At 36.9% G+C, this 21,996-nt stretch overlaps 1 protein-coding gene across 1 annotated transcript in view; it reads left to right on the forward strand.

Annotated features, from left to right (window-relative positions):
- ITGA8 (integrin subunit alpha 8) overlaps positions 1-21,996 on the forward strand; it is a 111,169-nt gene that overhangs the window by 58,789 nt on the left and 30,384 nt on the right. The window contains exons 21-25 of the mRNA XM_030264613.4: positions 2,619-2,711; positions 8,265-8,344; positions 11,283-11,363; positions 16,514-16,619; positions 18,413-18,571. Of these exons, the coding sequence (XP_030120473.4) occupies positions 2,619-2,711; positions 8,265-8,344; positions 11,283-11,363; positions 16,514-16,619; positions 18,413-18,571 (519 nt within the window). The remainder of the gene's footprint in view (positions 1-2,618; positions 2,712-8,264; positions 8,345-11,282; positions 11,364-16,513; positions 16,620-18,412; positions 18,572-21,996) is intronic.

Consider the following 21,996-nt stretch of genomic DNA (forward strand, 5'->3'; position numbering starts at 1 on the left):
ATTTACTGCAATTAGCTGCAATGAAGAAAGTATAACCACGTATATTACCTCATATTTCCAGCACTAGATCCAGAGACAATATATACTGCTGTATGGTACATTTTTACACTACAACACTCACTAACTTGACCGTGTGTTTGAACCCCCAGCCACGGCCTGAATACTCTGCACTAACCCTTTGCTCCATGATAGAGCTGCCCATGTTAAACAGCTCAATCCTGCCTTAGTAGCAAAAGCTGGGACTCAAATTCTTATGGAATGATTAGTAAATCAGGCAAATACAAAGTATTAACAGATATATATTATGCACCAAAACCATTATGTATTTTGGAAGAACTGCCTCTGCTCAGGCAGAGTGGTGAAGATCATCCAGTCAGGTATTGCAGTGGATAAGCTCTGAGCCGTTTCCCCCATGCCTTTCTGAACTAAAGCGTGGCACTCTTAAAATGAGAAAAAGACCTGGAACATTCTTGTCTTATATGGAAATCTTTGACTAAGTACATTGTGGCTGGCTAGATGAGATGTGATTAGAGCTTGGTGCAGGCAAAGACTACTCTTCATACATGAACTAGATACATACATACAACTAGGAGACGGTACCTAATCCATCCCCTTTTCCTTAGAAAATAAAATTGAAAAGTGATGGTAAAGGGAAGAGGAAGTTTTTTACTTGCCAGCCTATTGCACTTAACAGTTGTGGCATCAATTAGTGATTCATCACTACAACCACAAAAAAGTTTCAAGTATGTAGGCTGCCTGGATTACTTAAAGCATTCAATCACTTTCTAGTTAAAATGCACCCTTGGAGCACACATGATAATTGTTGGGGTTTTACTTCTGCTCAAGACTGCCAAAAATCCATGTGTTGCTAGAAATGTGAATTGATACCAATACCAGGTAGAAGGACTTTGTGGCAAACCCTTCCATCTAGCTGAGTTACATGTGAATGCACTGATATTAACAACAGTAGGTGTACAAGTCTCAGCTCTTGCTAGCTTCCTGCCTGGTTTTAATTTAATTATGGAAGGATTCTACCACAGTTGACCCTTTGTCATATCTTCATACTGCACAAATTAGCTTTTGTAATGCTGGTCAGATAAATTCTGCACCATTAATCATTTTTAGTCTAGGAACATAGCATCGAGATTGCAGAAGAGCTACTTGAAAAACTCCTCTATTTTTCCAGCCTTTGAGGGGCAAAAACAAGTGTGATACAGGCCAATTTACTTTGTGCTGGTCATCTTTAAAGAAACTGCCAACTATCTAATACAAATGAGTATTTATTTCTAACTTTTAGACCTTGATTTCAACCCCTCTCCCCCAACAAAAGCAAAACTATAAACCCACACATCAAGATCAAATGGACAATTTTCCAGACACGTTTGATTCCAGCTGTGTTAACACCCTATTTTCTCCCATGCGTTGCTTGCCACCTCTAATTAACCAGCTGGAAAGAGTGTAAAAATGCTTCCCTCCCAACCCTAGAGAGGCTTGGGAAGGCTATTAGTGCGTTGGACATGCTGTGTAACAAACTTTGTTTCTTCCTCGCAAACTGTAAAAATGTCAGTGTACAATGAGGTGTGTGCTGAGGGCATGCTTCACATGGGCTCTGCTTAGGACATGCCCTGTCTTTTCTTTTAATCTCAGGAAGTTACAGGACAGCATGTCCATGCTGGCTTTTACAGATAGGGCAAATTGGTACAGAGGTTTCCCAGGTCTTTTTATATAGAGGGCATGAACTCATTCACACTGCTTTATGTGTGAGAATCACAAATGAGCAGAAAATTAAAGCAACTTGCTGCATCCTGCTTTTAGAAAGCTGGTTTACTTCTGCACATACATGGAAATGCCTTCATTTACTGAAGATGTCAGAGAGGAAAACAGAAAGAAAAACCACCAACACATTTTATTGCAACCCCTCCACATTTTATTGTTTTGCTTTTGTGTCTCCTAGCTTGCACTATTTTGTAGCTGCACCTCCTTTTGTAGAGTTGTTTTGTTTACAGATGGTGTTACTAGTGATAAAGATTGCTATAAACAACAAAAACCTTTATAACTGATAATGTGAAAGTCTATCTCCTTTGTTGCTAATTTATAAACACATAGCATGTGTTTATAAACCTAACAAAAAACGGATTATGTTTTTACAGAAATATTTAACATTCTAAGTATTTTACAACAGATTGGAAAACAAAGATCTAGAATTGATCCATACTCAAGTTTTGCCAGTGTCAGAAATTCATTATAGAGATTTCTTGTAATGATAACATTGTAATTACTGTAAGACTTATTCTTCTCACTTAATTTTGTCTACTCTTTGTTTCTCTGTTGAGTCGTTATGGCTATAGGAATGATTCACAACAACAAAGCAGTATGGTAAAACTAGACATAGAGGGATCTCATCATGATTCTTAAGGTACTGGGAAACTATCCTGTTTGTTTTTCCCTGGCATCAGTTTTCCTCCATTGTCTGACAATAACGAACTAAATGTTTTGATAGTGCTCTAAGCAGGTGTCTGAAATCAAAAGAAAGGTCATAGTCAAAAAGGCATCACTTTCCCAACTGGATACATTTCACTGTGATCTCTGACCTCTATATTGGTGTCCTTTTGTTGCAGGCACTGCGTGTGTTGAGCTGTGATTACAAGATGGAAAATGAAACTAGAATGGTGGTTTGTGATCTTGGGAACCCCATGGTGGCTGGCGCAAATGTAAGGGAAAATTAGATGCATTTACTGATTTTTATCTAATTGAATTTTAAAGGGGAACAAATGGAAATTTATTTATCACCATAATGTCCTCCATAAGCAGCACATAAACCAAATTATTTACCTGGACAAGAAATTGTTGGTGTAATAAGAGGTAGAACTGTGCTTCTGAAAAAGTAACAATTTGTTTTTCTAAAAGATTAATTATGCTAGAACTTGGTTTATGTCACTCAAAGAAAGTGAGAGTGACTCAATTTATCACTATCATTTCATTAGAAGTTGCACTAGTATAATGAGAATTCCAATCTATAATGTGATCATTTTATTTCTCCCTTTCAGTATCCTCTCTACCAAAATATATAGATATATGTATAGTTAATGACAATTTTGTCAGCCTGATTGTCATCTTGAGTGCATAAAGGTTGTCTTACCAGTTTATATCACAATTTTTATCAAGTAAAGCATGTTTGGAATAAACTTTTGCTTTAAATTTCTTATTTTAATTCTAAAGATTTTTCTAAGACAGCCGCTCATAAATCATACTACACATTAGATGGAATGATGGTAGCCTTGTTTTTGGACAAAAGCAGAACTGTATAATAAGTGATGATGAACACTAGATTAGGATAAAAAGTAGGTTTGGAGTTAAAAAATTCCACACTTGTAATTCTTTATCCCTGTGTCATGATAAAACAACCCAGGAAATCCCAGAAGTGTTAAATCCGGGAATGTTCAGCTATGGATTCTCTTGCGGAGGAATTTAGTGTTTCTTATAAATTCAAAAATTCTATGAATATTTAACTAAAAGAAAATAATCCAAATATTGATACTTAGATAAAAACTGTCCTAATAAAAACAAAGCAGTCAACAGCATAAACATGTATTGTAACAGTTTTTAATTGAAAGCTACTGCTGTTTGAATTTCATATTGGACCTATGGCTTTGCAAAGAAACCAGAGCAAATTTCTTTAGTAATTTCAAAATACATACTAAGTTAAGGTTTATCCTATAGAAGATCAATATTTCAATCTTCAGCCTCTCTATAGAGGGGGTCTTTCCTGGCCTCTTTTATTGTTGAAGCAGTTCATGTCTGACCCTTGACAGAAGAACCAAATGGGTCATATCATTGGAGACTGGGACTAGAATAAGTTTCTTTGGATCTTTGGGAAAGCCTCAGGTCAGCCATACGAGTTTAGAAAGTGAGTGAGGGCAGGTGTCTCATAGAGTCATCTGCTTGCATGGCCACAGGCAGCCCCAGAGATTCTTTGGGAGTACGTGGAGGTGGAAACCGTTGAAAATTGAACTCTAGGTGATGGATCTCCTGGGAAGAGGAATCTTCCTGATGAGGCTCCTTCTACATTGAACTACTTTGAACTAGAAGTCTGAAGAGATTACTATAAACATTTTCTGGGAAGGGCATAGACAAGAAGGCCAAAAGATTTTGTAGGTTTTGTTTTATTCTACTTAATGAAATTCCTAAAAAGTAAAAGTAATTGCAAACATTTCTGAGGAATGGAATTTTCATAATGGCATGATGGGATGCAATGATGGGCCAAAACATGAGACAAATTCCAATTCAAGGCAAATAACTACTTCTGTTGAGAAGACAGCAATTTTACTTATCTGGTTAGTAGTTTCCTAGTTAGTGTAAAGGCAGAAGCAAATTCTCAAGATACAGACAGAAGTGGAAAAGAATATTGTGGGTGATTGGGATGCAGTGGAGTGAGGCAGGAGAGCATAAAACCTCTTGGGCTGGAAGAGAAAAGGAAGACCAAACACAAGAGACACTAACTTGTATACCAAGAAGGAAATCTTTGTCATTTGCTTATTGTCATAAGCATAAGCGATGGAAAAGTCTGAGTGTAGAGGTGTTAGACTACAGACACTAATACTCGCCCCTTTTAATCCAAAGCCTTGTTTCCACATCATCCTTCACCCTAAATGCTAGCACTAGCAGTGTGAAGACTTCAGGAATGCCATTGGGTGGCCACTAAAACATTACTACTTGTCACCTGTCTCTCTATGCATTTTCACAGCATAACTGATCCTTCTTTTCTTCAGAATGAGCTCTAGGACTGCTCTAGATTACCAGATACTCCTAAAACAACTACTTCATAAAGAGAGAAGTAGCAGAGTAACGCCGTGGGGTTCATAAGGTATTCAAGGGTAAATTATGTTACTTTTGTTATAAAGTAACATATTTTTTATTTTATAACAAAATAATCCAGCCCTTTAAAATTGAGGCCTACGAAGGTAGAGCATTACAAAGCCAGATGGCAACATTGTTTGCTTAGAGTAAGTGAAATCTTGAATCCTAAATTTATATTCTAAACTAGCTCTCCTGGAGGCTTAGTAAAGGTGAAAGGACTTGTGTTTTTTCAGTCCAGACATATTTGTGATGGCAAATGTACTTCCAAAAGCAAAATACCAGCCCTTTGTACAAATTGCATAAATCTCAAATGTTGCTCTGATCCATTTCCAGTTTTGCAAAACAATTCTGCTCTGGCAGGAGATCAGTTATTCTCCAAATACTCAGTCAGAAAGGGACTCTTTGTGGAAATTTTGAGTGGGAAGGAAGGGTTAGGTCAAAATGGAACATTCCTAAAACTCCTTAGCTATTGAGTCACCTTAATGACTTGCCAGCACCCTGAAATCCTAGAATTTTTGAGCTCTTGAAGATCAGCTTCTGAGTATGAGGGTTATGTTGGGATTTTCTAATATAATCCATGGGATATTACTCCAGCAGACTACAGGGTTGTCTGACACCTCATATCTTCAAAATACATTATGTCATCTATATCCTTAAAATTGTTTACTGGCCACAAAAAAAAAAAAAAAAAAAAAAAAAAAAAAAAGATGAAAGAGTAAAAATGAAGATAAAAAGAATTGGTAAGGAAAACCTCAATGCCAAATGGCCCAGAATGAAAACTAAATGTCTGACAACATCACGCTGGCAAAGATTGCTCAACATACTTATTTATGATGCTGAAATGGATCAGACTGACAAGCTTCCTCATGCCTGTTCAGTGGCATTAGCAAGTGAGAAAATTCTAGTAGAAAAATCTGGAAGCTTATAGAAATTAGTATAAATAAGGTTAGAAGACTGGAGGCTTGAAAGATCTTGCCTATTTCTTGGTACGTACTAAACTGATTGTTCAAGAGTGCCAGGTTTTATCTTTCTTTAGCACTGTAAGACACCTAAAAAAAGCTACACCTCTGTGTCCCAGAATACTCCTAAATCCTGTCAAACATAATAGGTTAAAACTTACTAGTAATAGCAGAAGTGTCGTGTATTTCAAAGATACATGATGTTACAAACATGGAAATAATGCAATTTTAATTAAACTTACTTCACTTCAAAAATTCAAAGTAAAAATAAACTGTTCTGCTAAAATGTATGTCCTACTAAAATAAGTTATATGTTCAAGCAAGTTAAACTCCTTTGGCCTCCTTGGGTTTTCAGCAAGGGCATGTGAACATCTTTGCCCCATTATTAGTAGCAATGTCAAGGGTTACTTGACATTAACAAAGTCAAATGACTATACAAAGACAACATCTGCAACTTATTAGAGTTGTACAGTAGGAGTGTGTTTCACTATTAGATAGAGGGGTAAGCCTCAGGGGTGTAATAGATCATCAGAACTGCAGTTCATGCCTGCTCTGTCTGATGAAAATTTTATCTTTGGTTCATCGAATCTTTTTTTCTGCTATAAGTGGAAACAAATTTATTTAGACTGGTTAGTAAAAACAGTAAAAGAAATGGTGAGTTTAATATCTGGAAATTTTTGTCCAGAAGACAAAAGTCATTATATTTTTAAAGGTGAATGGAATATCAATAGAGTTGCTAATATCATCTCCAAAAAGTGAGCTTAAAATTAAAAAGAGCTTACCTCTTCATTCCAAGTCAGCTTTTCAACTTTTGAGTATTTTAATGAGGACTGTCTTTTCATCTGAAAGATTTTGCTTCAAAAAGGACAGATCTACTGTAACTATGACATTAAGATAATCACAATTCAAAGATTTGAACTCACCATTCCATTTATGATGACCTTATTGGTTCAGCATGAGTCAGCTGAAAGTAGCTGAAACATGTTAGGTAAGTTTTGTTCTGGTGATGGATTGTGTTGCACCACTGCAAATTAAGAAATACAAGAAATGAATGAAAAAAAATTGGTGGGCAAAAGGAATTGCCTAAACATGTGAAATGACAACCCCAGAGAAAAATTCCTTGTCTTTAATGATGTTGAATTTAAGTCCCTATATTGGTGTGTCCTGTCCTCTTGTTAAAAATGTTTCCTGAAATATTCTAAGGAAATTATGGCAAGCAGACAACCTTTTTTTCCTCCCTCCCCTCCCCCACCCCCCAATCTAGTCAGACATTGGCAGAAATGAGGGAATGATGTCCTCATTTCCTGATGCCTTTTGATGAACTTCTCACAAAGATTATTTCTCCACATGGAGAATATATCTGTGTGTTACCATCCTTTTAAAAAATGTAATTACAATGTGCATGTTGTCCTGCAAAAAATTCTGCCATCAGGCCAGATGGAAGGTAGAGGGAGAGTGAGAAGTTGTAGGAATTGCAAAATTCACATTTTGAAAATTACCAGCTTTAAAACATGCAGATGAAATAATTCAAAACAATAATTTAAACATTGCAGTAGAATTTAATTAATTTAACATTGAGGGCAGATGGCATCTCCAGTTACTCACCTGCCACTTACACACTGGAGCTGTAAATATGTCCAACGAGAGACTTACAGAAATCCCACCATGGGCTATTGTATATTCCTTCTCTAGTTAGCCCTTTTCTCTTCTGAATAAACTTGATCTGCTTATCCCTGCTCTTCTTGCAAAGCAAATGGAAATTGTCAAAGGGAGGAAGCCAGGTCTGCTTAAACACACAGCAGCACCAGTGGAAGCACTTACCTCCTTTAGTTTTGGGAGCTGTGTGTTTTACTCTCTCCTCTGGTCACTCACTCCAAGTTGTGGCAAATTGAACTGCACATATAACTTTGAAGCTGCATTCCTCTTAACAGAACTGCAATGAAAAAAAAATCAAACTAAAAGTAAATTAAACTGCTGCTAATTCAGCCTGAGGTGCTCAGTCAGCCCCACAACACCTAAAGCAGCAGTGCAGAGCTGCCAGGTGCAGGGACAATGCAGGGAGCAGGAAGCCCTGCAGACCCAGGGCTGCAGAGGCATGCATGGGTGGAGGCAGGGATGAGACCTGCCAGACAACTGTTATTTTCTTTTGGCTGGGCAAAGCAAAGCAAATACTGTCTGGATGAAGAAGGGCCCACTGCTGTGTTCTTGGGAGTGTGCTTCTCCATTCCTCTGATCTACTCTCTCTCCAGCCAAGTTTTCCATCTGGTGACATACAGAGGCAGGAGGGTATTTTTTCCTGAGAACAACTAGATGATGTTATTTCATACTAATTTTGAAAAGCAACAGTATCCAGTATAAGTCTGTGAAATGCAATGTTGAACAGTACTGCTTTATTGATTTTGAGAGATCAACTGTTTCTAGTAACCTGTTGTTTTGTTTCTTTCTCAGTTCTCCACAGGCATTCGATTTTCTGTTCAGCATTTTGAAAATTCAGATTTCAGCATAAATTTTGAGCTGCAAATAAAAAGGTTAGATATTTTATCAAGAGCATGTTTATTTAAATTATTAATTCCTATTGGCATATTAGGTTTATTCTATAATAAGGTCCCTTTTGAATATCAGTAATTATTTCATGGGCTTTCCAATGGTAGTTTATGTCAGGAGGGTTTTTGAAGTTGGAGCCTCATTAGCTGTTAGGAAAATCAGTCTTATTTCTTTAAAATTCAGTTTAACAGATTTTTTAAGCATCCTCTGCAGATTTACCAAATTTGAACTTTATTTTATACTTCAGAACTAATAAATGGTAATCACTTTGTAACAAAGGTGAATATGTACGAACATATCATGCTCTGAATTAAACAAGAGGTGCTTCTTCTTCACAAAAATTTAGAAAATAAAAGGAAAACAGTTAAAATCTGCTCAGCAGATTTACTGGCATGGAGGGAAGTGTTTCAGTTTGGTGCAGGTGAACCTTTGTAATTTTTCCATTTGATTCCTTCCCATTTATGGGCTCACTCTAGAATCTTGTGTTTTATACTGAGCAGTACTGCTTCCACAGAGACAGAAAAGCACAGAGTGAGCTGGGTTAGGATAACAGCAAACTTGGGACCTTTTCAGTAGGTGGAAGGGCTTCTGCTCCATCTGTCCTCATCAAATACTCACTGGAGTTCTGTATGGGGCCCTCTCTGCCCCACACACAGAGATTTAATTGCTAATGTCTGGCCTTTAATGAGGGCCTTGATCATGGTCATTATGGTAAATAACTGAGACATTTGAAATGTTTAAGTCGTGTCTCCATAACATAACCCTTGAAAGGAAAAGACATGCAGAAACTCAGGAAGGGCACAGCAATGCCACAGAAGTCCATTAGGCACCTGGTCAGGCCTCAGCCCTTTCCCTGGAACCTGGCTGGGGATCATGCAAGCCTGGATATGAGCTCCTCTGGAGAGAGGCACGACATTTACCTTGTAGGTCCCCTGTCCATGCCACTTTTCATTTCGTAATGCAAGCAATAGTTTAAAATGGTTATCCATAGCTCATGTCACTACCCTTTTCATGCTGTGAAATTGGGGAGGTTGAGAGCTTTTTGGGTAGTTAAATCTGTCTGGGTAATAAGAGTTGAATGTAGGTAACGGGTTTAAAAAGTGACAAGAATTTCCTGAGGAATAAGTCTGAACTTCAGGAGACAACAACACCTCATGCTTCCTCCGTGAGTGTGACTCACTAAAAACGTAAAGGAAAGAAATGTATTGGGCTACAAACTGGTATGAAAATGCTGAAGAGCACACAGCTATTTAAAAAACAACAAAAAAGAAAAGAGTAAAATTTCTTGCATAGGGAATGCACCCTACAGTTAAAACTCACTGCTTTGTACATTCATTCACAAGCAGCAGGACTGTTTGTGTGTTTCTATGTTCTTAGTGCACAGGCAAAAGAATCCTAAAACAAAAAGGGAACAGAACTCTGTGAGGCAAAATGAGGAAATTGCCTAGATGGAAGCAAGAATACATCTGAATTTGAGTCCTAGTTTGATTTTTTTCAAAAGAGAGGACTTTCATTTGCTTCAAAACATCAAGTGGAAAATAAGTATTTTGGTTTGCAAAACTGAAGTTCATAGCTTATAAGAAACAAGCAAGAGGCTGAATATCGTCTTGAAATCTGATTCCTTTTCTGATGCAGATGTTGCTATCAATTATGTACCCCTTAGAGAGAGAGATGTCTTGGCACTTCTATTTAAACTATTTTCTGCTCTAAAAAATGCCATAAAGCATGAACAAGGTTTGACTACCAGATATGTATGATCAAAATGTGTATTTCAACTCTATGGAAAAGTAGGAAAAATATGCAAATTGGAGAGCAGCTTACTCTAACAAAGTAGTGGTGTAGTAATTCTTACACTTTAAACAATTTTTGTACATTTATGCTCAAAACAGTGGCTATAGAAGATTACATAAAAGTTCAAATAATGTTTGATGGGAATCTGCATTAGTTTACAAACAAATTAGATCTGCTCTTCATTTTAGCAATCTGTAACCAGAAAGCCTGGATCAAAGCAGTGCTGTTCTTTATTCCTCAGGAGTCAGTCACTGGGAATGCTGACCTCCTCTGAATGTTTCCAACTGACTGATGCTACCCAGATGTGATAACAGCAAACTGGGACAGCAATAGAAACTTGGTGTGCATGGAGCGAGGAAGGCCACACTTGATTGAAAAGAAAAAATCCAAATTTAGTGTCATTAGTCTCATAATTAAATAAATTCTAAGTCTGTAATTACTTCACTGTCTTCATGAATTTGAACCTGCAAACCTTTCTTTATAGGAATGGGCTATAATCACTGGAGTGGCCTTTTGAAGTAAGATAAACTACCTTTATTACTAAGGATTTGCAATCAGAAAAGACAATAAGATGAGTGAGAGCCCTAGATTTTTAACACAGAGATCTGTTTTCACTACTAAGTGGTTTTAAAATTGTAAACACTCTGGATAGGGGAGGGAAGAAAATAAGACAACGAAAGAAACAGTTGATCTTGGTTCTTTTTCCCCCAAGACTCAGTCATGCAAAAGTCACAAGTTTGGAGAGTCATAAAAATAAATTTTATTCTAACAAAGCCTGTCTTGTTCATTGACACTGCCTTCCTCCAATGGGTCAAACAAACTTCTATTCTATTAAGATAGTTTTATCTATACAGATAGCTAAGTTGTACAAGACATTCTGAGCCAAATAAATTTGTATGATCTTATTCATCATCACAGGATTCATTAAAGGAAGCTTGACTTGAAGATATTATTAAATATGTGATGAGCTCAAATAATATCCAACTTAAATACTAGTGTCCTACAAGACTGAAGAGTGCCACTAGGAATCCCATTTTGTAATATGCCCAGTGGACCTTGTGTATTGAGTGATATGATAATCTAGACTTCTGATATAAAACCTTTGTTAATACTTGTACATATTTTTTCCAGTTCTAACAAGATAAATCCCACTAGCAACTTAGTGAACCTCCATATCAACATCAGTGCTGTGGCTCAAGTACAGATCAGAGGGTAAGTATTCAGCTATTTCAACTCATTATGATAACTACTTTTTTACATGATGTTTCTGCATATGATAATCCCACAAAGTCAATCTTTTTGGCCTTATTCATCTAGGACACCTGGGTCTCACCCCTGAAAACCTTGTAGGCTGGAGAGACTTATTGAGTGTCTGCAAAGACATCAACCTAAAGAATCTCACATTGTAGTAATACCAGTTAGAGCCAAAATTTTATTTGGGCATTCAGATTGTACATGGATGTTACTAATATAAAATGCCTGTTCATATGTGTGGGTCTTCTTGTGCAACCACTTGGACACTTAATGCTGGATACCACACAGAATCTGCTGCTTTTATGGCTGGAAATGTGAAACACATTATGGCCAGGCATGTACTAATAGAGAGCAGAGTGAGGACTTAAGAGAAAGGAATGAGTAAGAAATGAGTTATGATAAAGTGTTCACTGACACGAAGTATACCAAAATTAAATAAGCACAGTATATAATCAAAGATGATCATTTCTATCTCTGTTTTCATAGCTTAGTTTTGGAAATTGTAAAATGCAATTAGGTGATAATTTCCACTGAACATGAGCCAGCCCTGTGCCTGTGTGGCCAAGAAGGCCAATGGCATCCTGGCTTGTATCAGACACTGTGTGGCCAGCAGGCATTGATCAGCCCTCTGTACTTGGTACTGGTGAGGCCATACCTTGAATAATGGGATCATTTTTGCGCCCCTCACTACAAGAAGGACATTGAGGTACTGGAGCAAGTCCAGCAAAGAGCAACAAAGCTGGTGAAGGGCCTGGAGCAGCTGAGGGAGCTGGAGATGTTCAGCCTGGAAAAAAGGAGGCTCAGAGCAGACATTATTGCTCTCTACAAATAAATGAAAGGAGGTTATAGTGTGGTGGGAATCAGTCTCCTCTGTCAGATTACAAGTGACAGGACAAGATGAAATGGCTTCTAGTGGCAGCCAGGGAGGTTCCGTTTAGATATTAAGAAAATCTTAATATCTAAACTTAAACTTCACAGGAGTTGTCAAGCACTGGAAGAGGCTGCTCAGGATAGTGGTGCAATGACTGTCCTGGGAGATACTGAAAAGACATGTAAATCTGGCAGTGAGGGACATGATTTTATAGAGAACTTGACAGTACTAGTTTTATGGTGGGACTCCGTGATCTTTAAGTTTTCTTCCAACCTAAATGATTATAAGATTTTATAAGAATATTAGAGTGCCCTGTAAAATCTTGGAACTAGACTCCTATACTGGCATCCTGGAGGAAGTCAGGAGGATTTTTAAAGCAAATAATTTCCCCCCATGCTTTTTGTCTGGGATATTAGATTTCCTACATCGCCTTTTATGAAACTACAGCACAAAAATACCCTTAGCCGTTATCAGCTCTGCAAGGGTTGAACAGGAGACACAAGGCCCAGATTCACTTCCACAGGCAGGCCATGAGGCTTGACTGTTGCAAGAGGGGTAGAGATCTCTTATGTGATGCACCTCAAGGGGATGCCTTAGATGTAAACAAATAAAAAATATATGTTTGTTTATGTTTTTTTAATTTATAAAAATGTATTTATTGTCGTCACTTCCAAGACAATATGACTACCTAGTGCTAGCAATAAGTCAAATAAATTTTCAGATCACAGAGAGCATGTTTTCTGCTCTAATATACAATCTGTCTGCTCTAATCTGGTCTAATATTCAGTCTAAATCTCAGAGATTTTAAAAGGATTTTTCATCATATTTTGTAAGTGTATTCCAGGTTAAGAAGACCCTAAAACTAGTCAGGCAGGAAAAAAAAGCTGGCAGTCAGCAACTGTATGGATATATGTTAATTATTTTATTTCTGAAAAGGAGATTTTATTTCTGTTGTATTTCTTGAAATACAACACGTTTAATAAGATCAGAAGTGAGACCATTACTTCATTTTCTGTAGGTAGTGGTGATCTAAGGAAATGAGCTGGAGGAGAAAGAGAGGAGAAAAATACAAAAGGTGTAATACAGAAGTAGAGGTTGAGGAAAAAGAAATCAAAGGTGTTATTTAATGGGCTACAGATGTGTTGCCATGGGTGAACACCTGGGCTAAGGACTGTCTGGAGTTTAGGACTGGAACAGTTGTGGTTACATACACAGGACTTCCCAGTAAAGCTTGCTTCCACTGCTGTGGATTCTATTGGTTTTTTGTGAAGTCTCTCCTCACTTTAATAAAAAAGTCTTACAAACTTTTTGTTCTTTGCAGACTCCTTGGAAACTTTGTCTTCCTCAGGCTTTTTCTGTGCCATAGTGTGTTCCTTTCAATGAAATATTCTGTAAAGTGTAAATAGATAGACCAAAAAATGACCACAAAATCCTCAGTTCTTACAGGCTTGGTGATAAGTGGAAAAAGTTGCTTGAATTGCTGCCTGCAGTTCTGAGAAACAGATTATTAAATACAGAGGAATTACTTAATTGAATGACATCCAGTTTCTTTCCTCTTAAGTATTTTAGTTTCCTTATTAGCTATAGCATTCTCAACTGCTTGGTTGACAGATTTTGCTAATTACTCAGATATGCTAAAACATGCAGTTCCAAGGGAATTGCTCACTATTTCCTAGATAAAAATAAAAGAAAGACTCTGTCCACATTTGGACTGGAAAATACCTTGCATTAGTTTCTTTGCTTCTCTTCCGAGAATTGCATGGAGTATAACTAAATGCATCACACATTTTACTGAGGAAAAGTAAGTATTTATGAAATCGTGCATATGCATACATGCAGATGCACAGTGGAACCATGCAAATACTTCTTCTATGAGAAAGGAAGAAATCTTCTTCAATAGCGTCTTTAAAAGAAAATTAATTACACTCCTTAGATAGTTCAATAAGCAGTTGTTTTGATAACTAAGATTTGATTATTCTACTTACCTTTCTTTGTCTATAAAAATGTGGAAGTATTAATATTGTAATTGTTATCTCCCACTGCTGTAAAAGCACCAGAGGAATTCAGGAAGGAACTAATTTGGATTGAGAGGATTTGGAGCTGGCAGAATTTTTATTGTTTATCTCCATATAGGTCTTTTCTGTGGGCCGTACTTTGTTTATTTTATTTTTCAGTACTCCTTTTTCATGATAATTATCACCTAAAAGTCTAGGAAAAATCCTTGTCTAATAAATCATTCAAATATTAAAAATATTCTCAATTAAATGCAAAATAAAATAATGAAAAGAGTGGATTTGTTTCTCATTTGACCCAATTTTGCTACTTTCATTTCAATAGCAGAAGTCCTCAAAATAACTGTAAATTCTGTTAAAATAAATGTTCTTATATATGCTAAAATAATTTTAATTTAATGTCTAAATTTATACTTTGCATTTTGTAATTCCATGGATAAGAATACTTCCCTGGCAGTGCAATACAAAACAATGAGTTTTGAAGGCACATGTCTTCTTTTTTTTGTCTCTGTGCAGTTTCTGATTTGCAGTTTTTTTGTGGTAGATTAAGGGTCTATCTGTATTGGCTTTTGTAACAACACTCTGAAGTTCCTATTCTCCAACAGCAATCAATAATTAAAATTCAAACTGGAAAAATGATGATTTGTGAAACTTAGGCTAAGTACATAATCAGAAATTACTTTTTAATTAATACGTTGAGTTTCTTTTATTATTAAGGTTGGCTTGTGAATTTATCTTTTGGCATACTTGATGGTACAAACTGCTGGTATTTTGAAGTCTGAGGAGTATTAAGAGCTAGCATAATACTCCCAAATACACCAAATTTCACAAAGAGTTGTGCTTCAGCTGGATGGCATTAAGCTGTTCCCTGGGATTTCTCGCTGCTTTTTCATTCATTGTATATGACATATGAGCTGTAATCACGAACAGTTTGTTCCTTCCAATAACATTTTTTCAGCATTTGCAACAAAACCATGCAATCTTTTCTTCAAGAGGCAATCTACAGCAGGGCTACTGCAAAGTGTTTAACATCAGTGCCTAAAAGTCCATTATGGCATTCATATTTTACACTCTAAAAAAATTAATGATTGTTTTTTAACAGTTTTCTGTTAGCAAAACTCCAGCTTTGGCAGAACCAACACTGAAATGTTACGGGTTTTCTTTCAGCTAAAGACTCCATAAACCAGCAAAACTGAGTGAGAACTGACCCTGGCAAAGAAAGGGTAATACCATTTTAGCACCAAGAGCTACATGCAGTACTTGTATGTGACAGATGTCTGTGGCAGAACTGACCTATCATGCTAAAAAAATTATTGGGATCTGATTTCCCAACTTGGAACACCTGAGTGAGGTTTAGTTGGTATCTGAATGGGACCGGTACAATGAAATTCCAGTTTTTATGGGAAATAAAATGTTTGTGATTCAAATAAAAATATTAACAGAAGACTACTTTCTTAAGGTCAGATAGAGAAGAAAATGAAAAATAAAAAAGCAGCTGGAAGGATGTAAAAAAAGTCACAGTTTTCTTTGTTTATGTTTTATTTATATGTTGCAAGTTGCAACAGTATTCCAGGGAATGCTTTAACTGCCACTTTGTTCGCAAAGCAGCTGGAAATCCTGGAGCACTCTTTTAGAGTCTAGTCCTGAATTCTGTTTCTCAGTACACCAATTTCCATCATGACTTTATGGAAGTCACAATACCTGTGTTTCCCATCTGTAAGATAAGATAGGCTACTTTGCAAGGTTTTTTAAAGGAAAAATAACAGATGTTACAGAAATTGACAATCAGAACAGTTAATATCAAAAAACATATTCTAGGGAAGAAAGACACATCAAATTAAACACCCATAGGCTTTAAATGGAAATAGAAAAATACATTTATTTATTCTACTTTTGTGGATAATGTATTCAGTTATCTTATCAGTGAGAATGATAAAAATGCCCAACAGATTGGATTCCTCTCTCCAAACAGAGCTACACCCTGGACTGTCAGCACAGTCCATCACAGAAGGTATGACACTAATTGTGCACCCTCAGTCATTTGCAAGGATTGGGTAGTATGTCATGGAGGCATTGTAGCATTCACTTCACCTAAGTCTAATTAATGTGCCAAACAACAAGCCTTTGAGGGCTCAGGTTTTTACACTGGTTATCATTTTGTTCTAAAACTACTGCAATCAGTCATTGGTAACAGTTACTGTTTTAACCTGTTTTGTTTATTACAGAGTGTCTCACCCCCCAACAATTATTTTGCCTCTTCACAACTGGGAGCCCAAAGATGAACCTACAAAAGAAGAAGAAGTTGGTCCTTTAGTAGAACACATCTATGAGGTAAAAATTATGTGTGTTGCCACAGAACCTCACACTGCCCTCACTGAATTACTGGTGAATTTGCTTTATTGTCTTTATCTGTAGCTAGATAAAGCCACAAATGTAAATACTCTGACTTTAGCACACAACCAAAATTTAATCTGGGAATTCACAGCCCCATTATCTGTTCATGTGAGTGGAGGGGATATTAGTTTATGCTAGGAGTCTGTCTTAAATATTTAAGGGATTTATAAACATTATGGGTGTTTGACAAGAATTAAAAACAGTACTTAAAAATTCCTTATAATCAATGTCAAGTATCTTCTCATTAGAAGCTGTACATGCTGTGCACTGGAAAAAATGCTTTCTTTGACATTTAGCTTACTGATTAAAATAATGTAGACATACATGTAATTATTACCTCAGGAAATACTCTGTTGAAAAAAACTCTTAATATTTGAAGTACACATATTTTTACCTTGTATTTTTGTTGTTTTTTTCCTATGGATGATTCATCAATTAAAAGAGTTCAGCTTAGAAAAACAACATTGAGTGAACTACATGGAATAGAAGCCATCCTTAGAATCTGATGGATGGCCTTTATTCTGGAGGGTAAAACAGGGGGCTTCACATATGGTTATAATTCACAAACTAGCACTCAAGAAAATATAAACAACTGAATTTAATCAGCAGTGTAAGATTACCATTTGCATGATATAGTAAAGTATAGTGAATACAACTGTAAAATACAAATTATCATTTGTGAATTCCCCATATTAACACATTTCTCTAAACTGAAAAATACTTCAAATCATCCTGTCTCAAGCATTTGGATTGTTTGTGAAACTGTATTTGTGACTTCAAATATATTAAAAGAATTACAGTGACTACTTACAGTTACTAAGGAAACCACTTACATGGTTTATATCAGCAAAGCATACAAAAGACCAAGCAATCTCCCAGAAGATATAAGATTGAAAGGGTTTTTTATTTAGTTGCAACCAAAGGTTGCAAGTCACAAGAATCCTGCATATTTAAAAAAAAGAGGTTCTCATATCTCTAGGAACTTTGTGTAAAGGCCCATGGTGTTCAGCTTTTTAACTATCCAAGCCCAGTGGCAACACATGTCCAGACTCCTGTTGTCATCAGTTATTTTCAAACTGTAAACTGATATAAGGAAACTATTTTAATAGCCTATGTTTCTAAACTTTTATTATTTCTATCTTTGCTCATTTTCCCCAGAAAAAAAAAAAATGTCCTGTGATATTAATTTAGGCAAACTGGTCCCTTCTTTTGAGAAAATCTAGATTGAGAATGTTGAAAATATAGTTCTTAACCAAAGAAGCTAGTTTAAGTTCTGCTCTACCTTCTATTCTTGTGCCCTGGAATGTAATTCTTTTGTATTCTGAAGTTTTGGCTACTATTTTCAAGTATGATCTGTTAAAGTGCATTGTTCATATTTCTGTGGGGTTTGTTTGCTAGTGTGTTTTGGGTTTGGATTTTTTTATATTTTTTTAGATAATTTCAACCCTTCATATGTAAGAAAAAATGGAAAAGGTAATGGATTTCTTGAATACACACTCAGACAGAAAAGACTGTTCTCTCAGATTTGCCATTGGCTTTGTGACTAATGTGGAGATGGTCTAACTTCCGCTGATTCTCCATCAGTAAAGTGATATTAATAATCTGTAATAATCTTCCCTAAATACTCTAAGGCTGTGTCCACTAAGAATTTGAAAATACTTGAGTGTTGGTTGCAATGTTTTTTGTTGTTTTTACTGCCTTAGAAAGTACTGATCATGTTGCTTCAACAGCTGCACAATATAGGACCAAGTGCCATCAACAATACAGTTCTCCATGTTGGTTGGCCTGTGTCCAGTAGAGAGGAATTTCTTCTTTATATTCTTCACATTCAGACACATGGACCATTGCACTGTCAAACAAGCTCTCCTATTAATACAATGCAAATAAAGGTAAGTGCTTTATTTCCGTCCCTTTCTGCATTTTGATTGGGTTTTTTGCCTATACTTCACAATGAATGGAACTTTCTTTGGCATTTTTAACAGTCCAAGATAATTTTCCTGGTTAAGAAGCAAGATATAGATAGTCTATAACATTTCTATGTTGTGTTGCTTGGTACATATTTGGTTTCTGTACTCTTTATATGAGGAGAAGGGTGTGCTCAATCCCACTGTCGATGCTACCAACAGAGATGTTAAAAAGGGCCCTATCTCAATACCACCACTGAGGAACACCACGTGTCACTGGTCTCCAACTGGACATTAAGACACTGACCACAATTCCATGAGACACAGCCCATTCATTATCCCCTGAGTGCTCTGTCAGATCCATGTCTTTCCAGCACAGAGACCAGAATACCACCTGGGACTGTGGCAGATGTTTTGTCTAGGTGCAAGTAGATGATAACAGTTGTCCTTATCCAGCAACACTGTGACCTCACCATAGAAGGCCACCAAATCTGTCAGGAACAGTTTGCCTTTAGTGAAGCCATATTGGCTGTCACAAATCGCCTCCTCATTTTCCATGTGCCTTAGCATAGTTTCCAGGAAGATCTGACCCATGACTGGGTTGGGCACAGAAGTGAGACTGACTGGTCTGTAGTTCTGCAGGTTTTCCTTTTTTACCTTTTTTAAAAATGGAGGTTATGTTTCCCCTTTTCCAGTCAGTGAGAACTTCACCTGACTGCCACAACTTTTCAGGTATGGATAGTGGCTTAGTTGGTTCATTTGCCAGTTCCCTCAGATCCCATGGGTGTATCTCATCAAGTCTCATGGACAAGTGCACCTTCAGATTCAGAGCAGGCAGTTCTTCATTGTCCCTTCTGTGATTTGGGAAGTGTGCCTGGAGCATTTGCCAGTGAAGACTGAGGCAAGAAAGTCATTGAGCACCTCCTGGGTAACCAGGTCTCCTATTTCCTTCTGGAGATAACTTCTATTTTCCTTCACCTGCCTTTGAGTATCCATAGAAGTTTTTCATATTGTTTTTAACATCCTTGGCTGCATTTAATTCTCTTAGGGCTTTAGCTTTCCTAACCTGATCCCTGGCTGCTTGGACAATTTCCTGTTGTAAGATCTATGTTTGTGATGGCAGATCCCCTCAAAAGAGCTTGGTTTGGCTCAAAGGCAGAAGATTAAGCAAAACACAGCTCTACAAATTATCCCATCAAAAACAAGGTATCCAATTTATTAAGCATGACTGATTCCAGACATATCTGGAGTAAACAACAACACTTCTCAAGTTTAAGCAGTAGCCTGTTAAACATCTTTCAGTGAGAGCTGCATTCCAGGTGCTAAAAATGCTCTGTGTTTTTTGTATACCAGAATGGGTTTGAGTTCGGTATGTTAGATGAAAGGGGAGACAACTTTCTAATGATGAGGAGTGTTCATAACTTAAGGAATCACAAGTCAAGTCTTTAGGTTGGACAGACAGACCTACAATATATACTTAAAAAAGATAAAGAAAAATTAATGTCTACCAAATACAGTATGGTAGAGTTTTTGTTTCACCCAGGAGAAGAGACGTTGGAATTCCACCCTTTTATTTAGTTCTTTAGAGAAAGAAAAAGCAAATGTAGTTTTTTCTGTGGAGGAAACAGAAGACAGAAAATGTCTGTCCAGTTTATACCCAAAGCACAGCAAAATTTGAGACAGGGAATTTTTTCTGCATATCTTTTCTACCTAATTTTTCACCTCTTTTTCAAAAGTGGTGAGGAGGAAGAAGCTAAGGTGCTGCATTTGTAATTGCAAGCCTAGCTTCTCAAAGTCACTGATCAGATCACAGATCACAGCAAGCATGTGAAAAGCAGTTCAGCATTCTCCCACCCTAGCCACTGTGTTCTGTTTAAGGTAGAATTAAGAAGCTGGGTAGAATACTGCCAGTTCTTACTGACATTTTCAGGCAATGTATATTTTTTTTTATTAATTTATTTTTTAAAGAAATTTGCTCTTTCTTCTCCTACTTGATAATGATTGCATCTGTTACATTAAAAAGATTTAATTCTTGTGAAGATTGTGAGAAATTTTCCTGTAATAATGATCTATCTATTGTGGCAGAATATGGCTTTAGATGCACAGTTGTTATTGCAAGAAATTAAATATCCTTTCCTTGTTTCAGTTTTTCAAAGCATTAAACAGTATGAATACACAAATCTGTTTCAAATATGTCATGCTTATCTATTGCTTCAGATGGCAAGAGGACACAGAGATAGGCTTCTTAAAGTTTTGTATAAACAATGTGATGCTTAGCTCAAATTTCCAAATAAGGCTAAGGGCATTAAATGCCTGACTTCTCTTGGATATCCGAACTTACCGCTCTTAGGGCACTGAAGTATTTCCCCTTTGAAATTACTCAGATTGTTCTGTTTCAATCAAAGCAGTATATTCCTCCCCACTGCTGAATTTCTTGTCTTGTAAAAAAGTTTTATCTGAGCTTTGTTGTCTAGTCCACAAGGATAAGTCACACCTCTGCACACATGGGGAGCCTTTTGTTTAGGAACTTTTCTGTAGCTTATCTTTCTATGAAGAGAGTGAGGGGTATGAAAGGATAATAAAACTATGGATCTCGAAAAAGGTGTAAAAAGGAGCAAAAGTACTTATCAAAGATATGGAATGAATTCCAATGCAGAACTCAGAACTCAGTAAACTAAGGACACTCAGAACTCAGGACACTTCAGTCTGGAAAATAGGTGACTAAGCACAAATATGATCCTCAAAATGAGTAGTGGCAGGAAGAGCGTGGGTGTGGATTGACTGTTGTCTGCCTCTTCCTGCACAGGCATGGAACATCTATCTAATGAAGCCTGGAGAGCCAGAATCAAAACAAGCAAAAGGAAGTGGTGGTTCATGGTGGCAGGTCTCAGGTGTCTGGAATTTGTGGCCAAAGGGAAGTAGTCAGGGTTAAAAGTTTACATGATTCTAAGAGGAAAGTAAACAAATTCCCAAAAGAGAAGTCCAGTGAAGATTAGCAAATGGACACAAACTTCATATAGATAAGGAAGTCCCTGATCTGAAAACATTTGGAAGCTGAAAGTTATTAGGAGAGTATTGTGTATGCATGCCCCATTCTTACTTGCTTCTTACTCTTCCTAAAGGCAGCTGTGATGAGAAGAGGGCGCAGTTAGATTGCCTTCTGGCTTGAGACAAATTCCTGATGAGTCATTTTTTTCTCCCAGACTGATGGAAAAAAGCATTTTTAAGAAACCTGTACCTATAAATACCACTGTGGTAGAATATACAGACACACATGGCACATTCTCAATAGCTGAGCAGTGCAGTACCACGAGTGAGACATCTGTCAGGGAAGCATTGAAATAACAGCAAAAATCCACCACATGTATAAGGTACATCCACCAACATGAGGGGCAGGAGCTAACCCTTTC

The sequence above is a fragment of the Taeniopygia guttata genome, chromosome 2, assembly GCF_048771995.1.
Source record: "Taeniopygia guttata chromosome 2, bTaeGut7.mat, whole genome shotgun sequence".
Classification (NCBI taxonomy): domain Eukaryota; kingdom Metazoa; phylum Chordata; class Aves; order Passeriformes; family Estrildidae; genus Taeniopygia; species Taeniopygia guttata.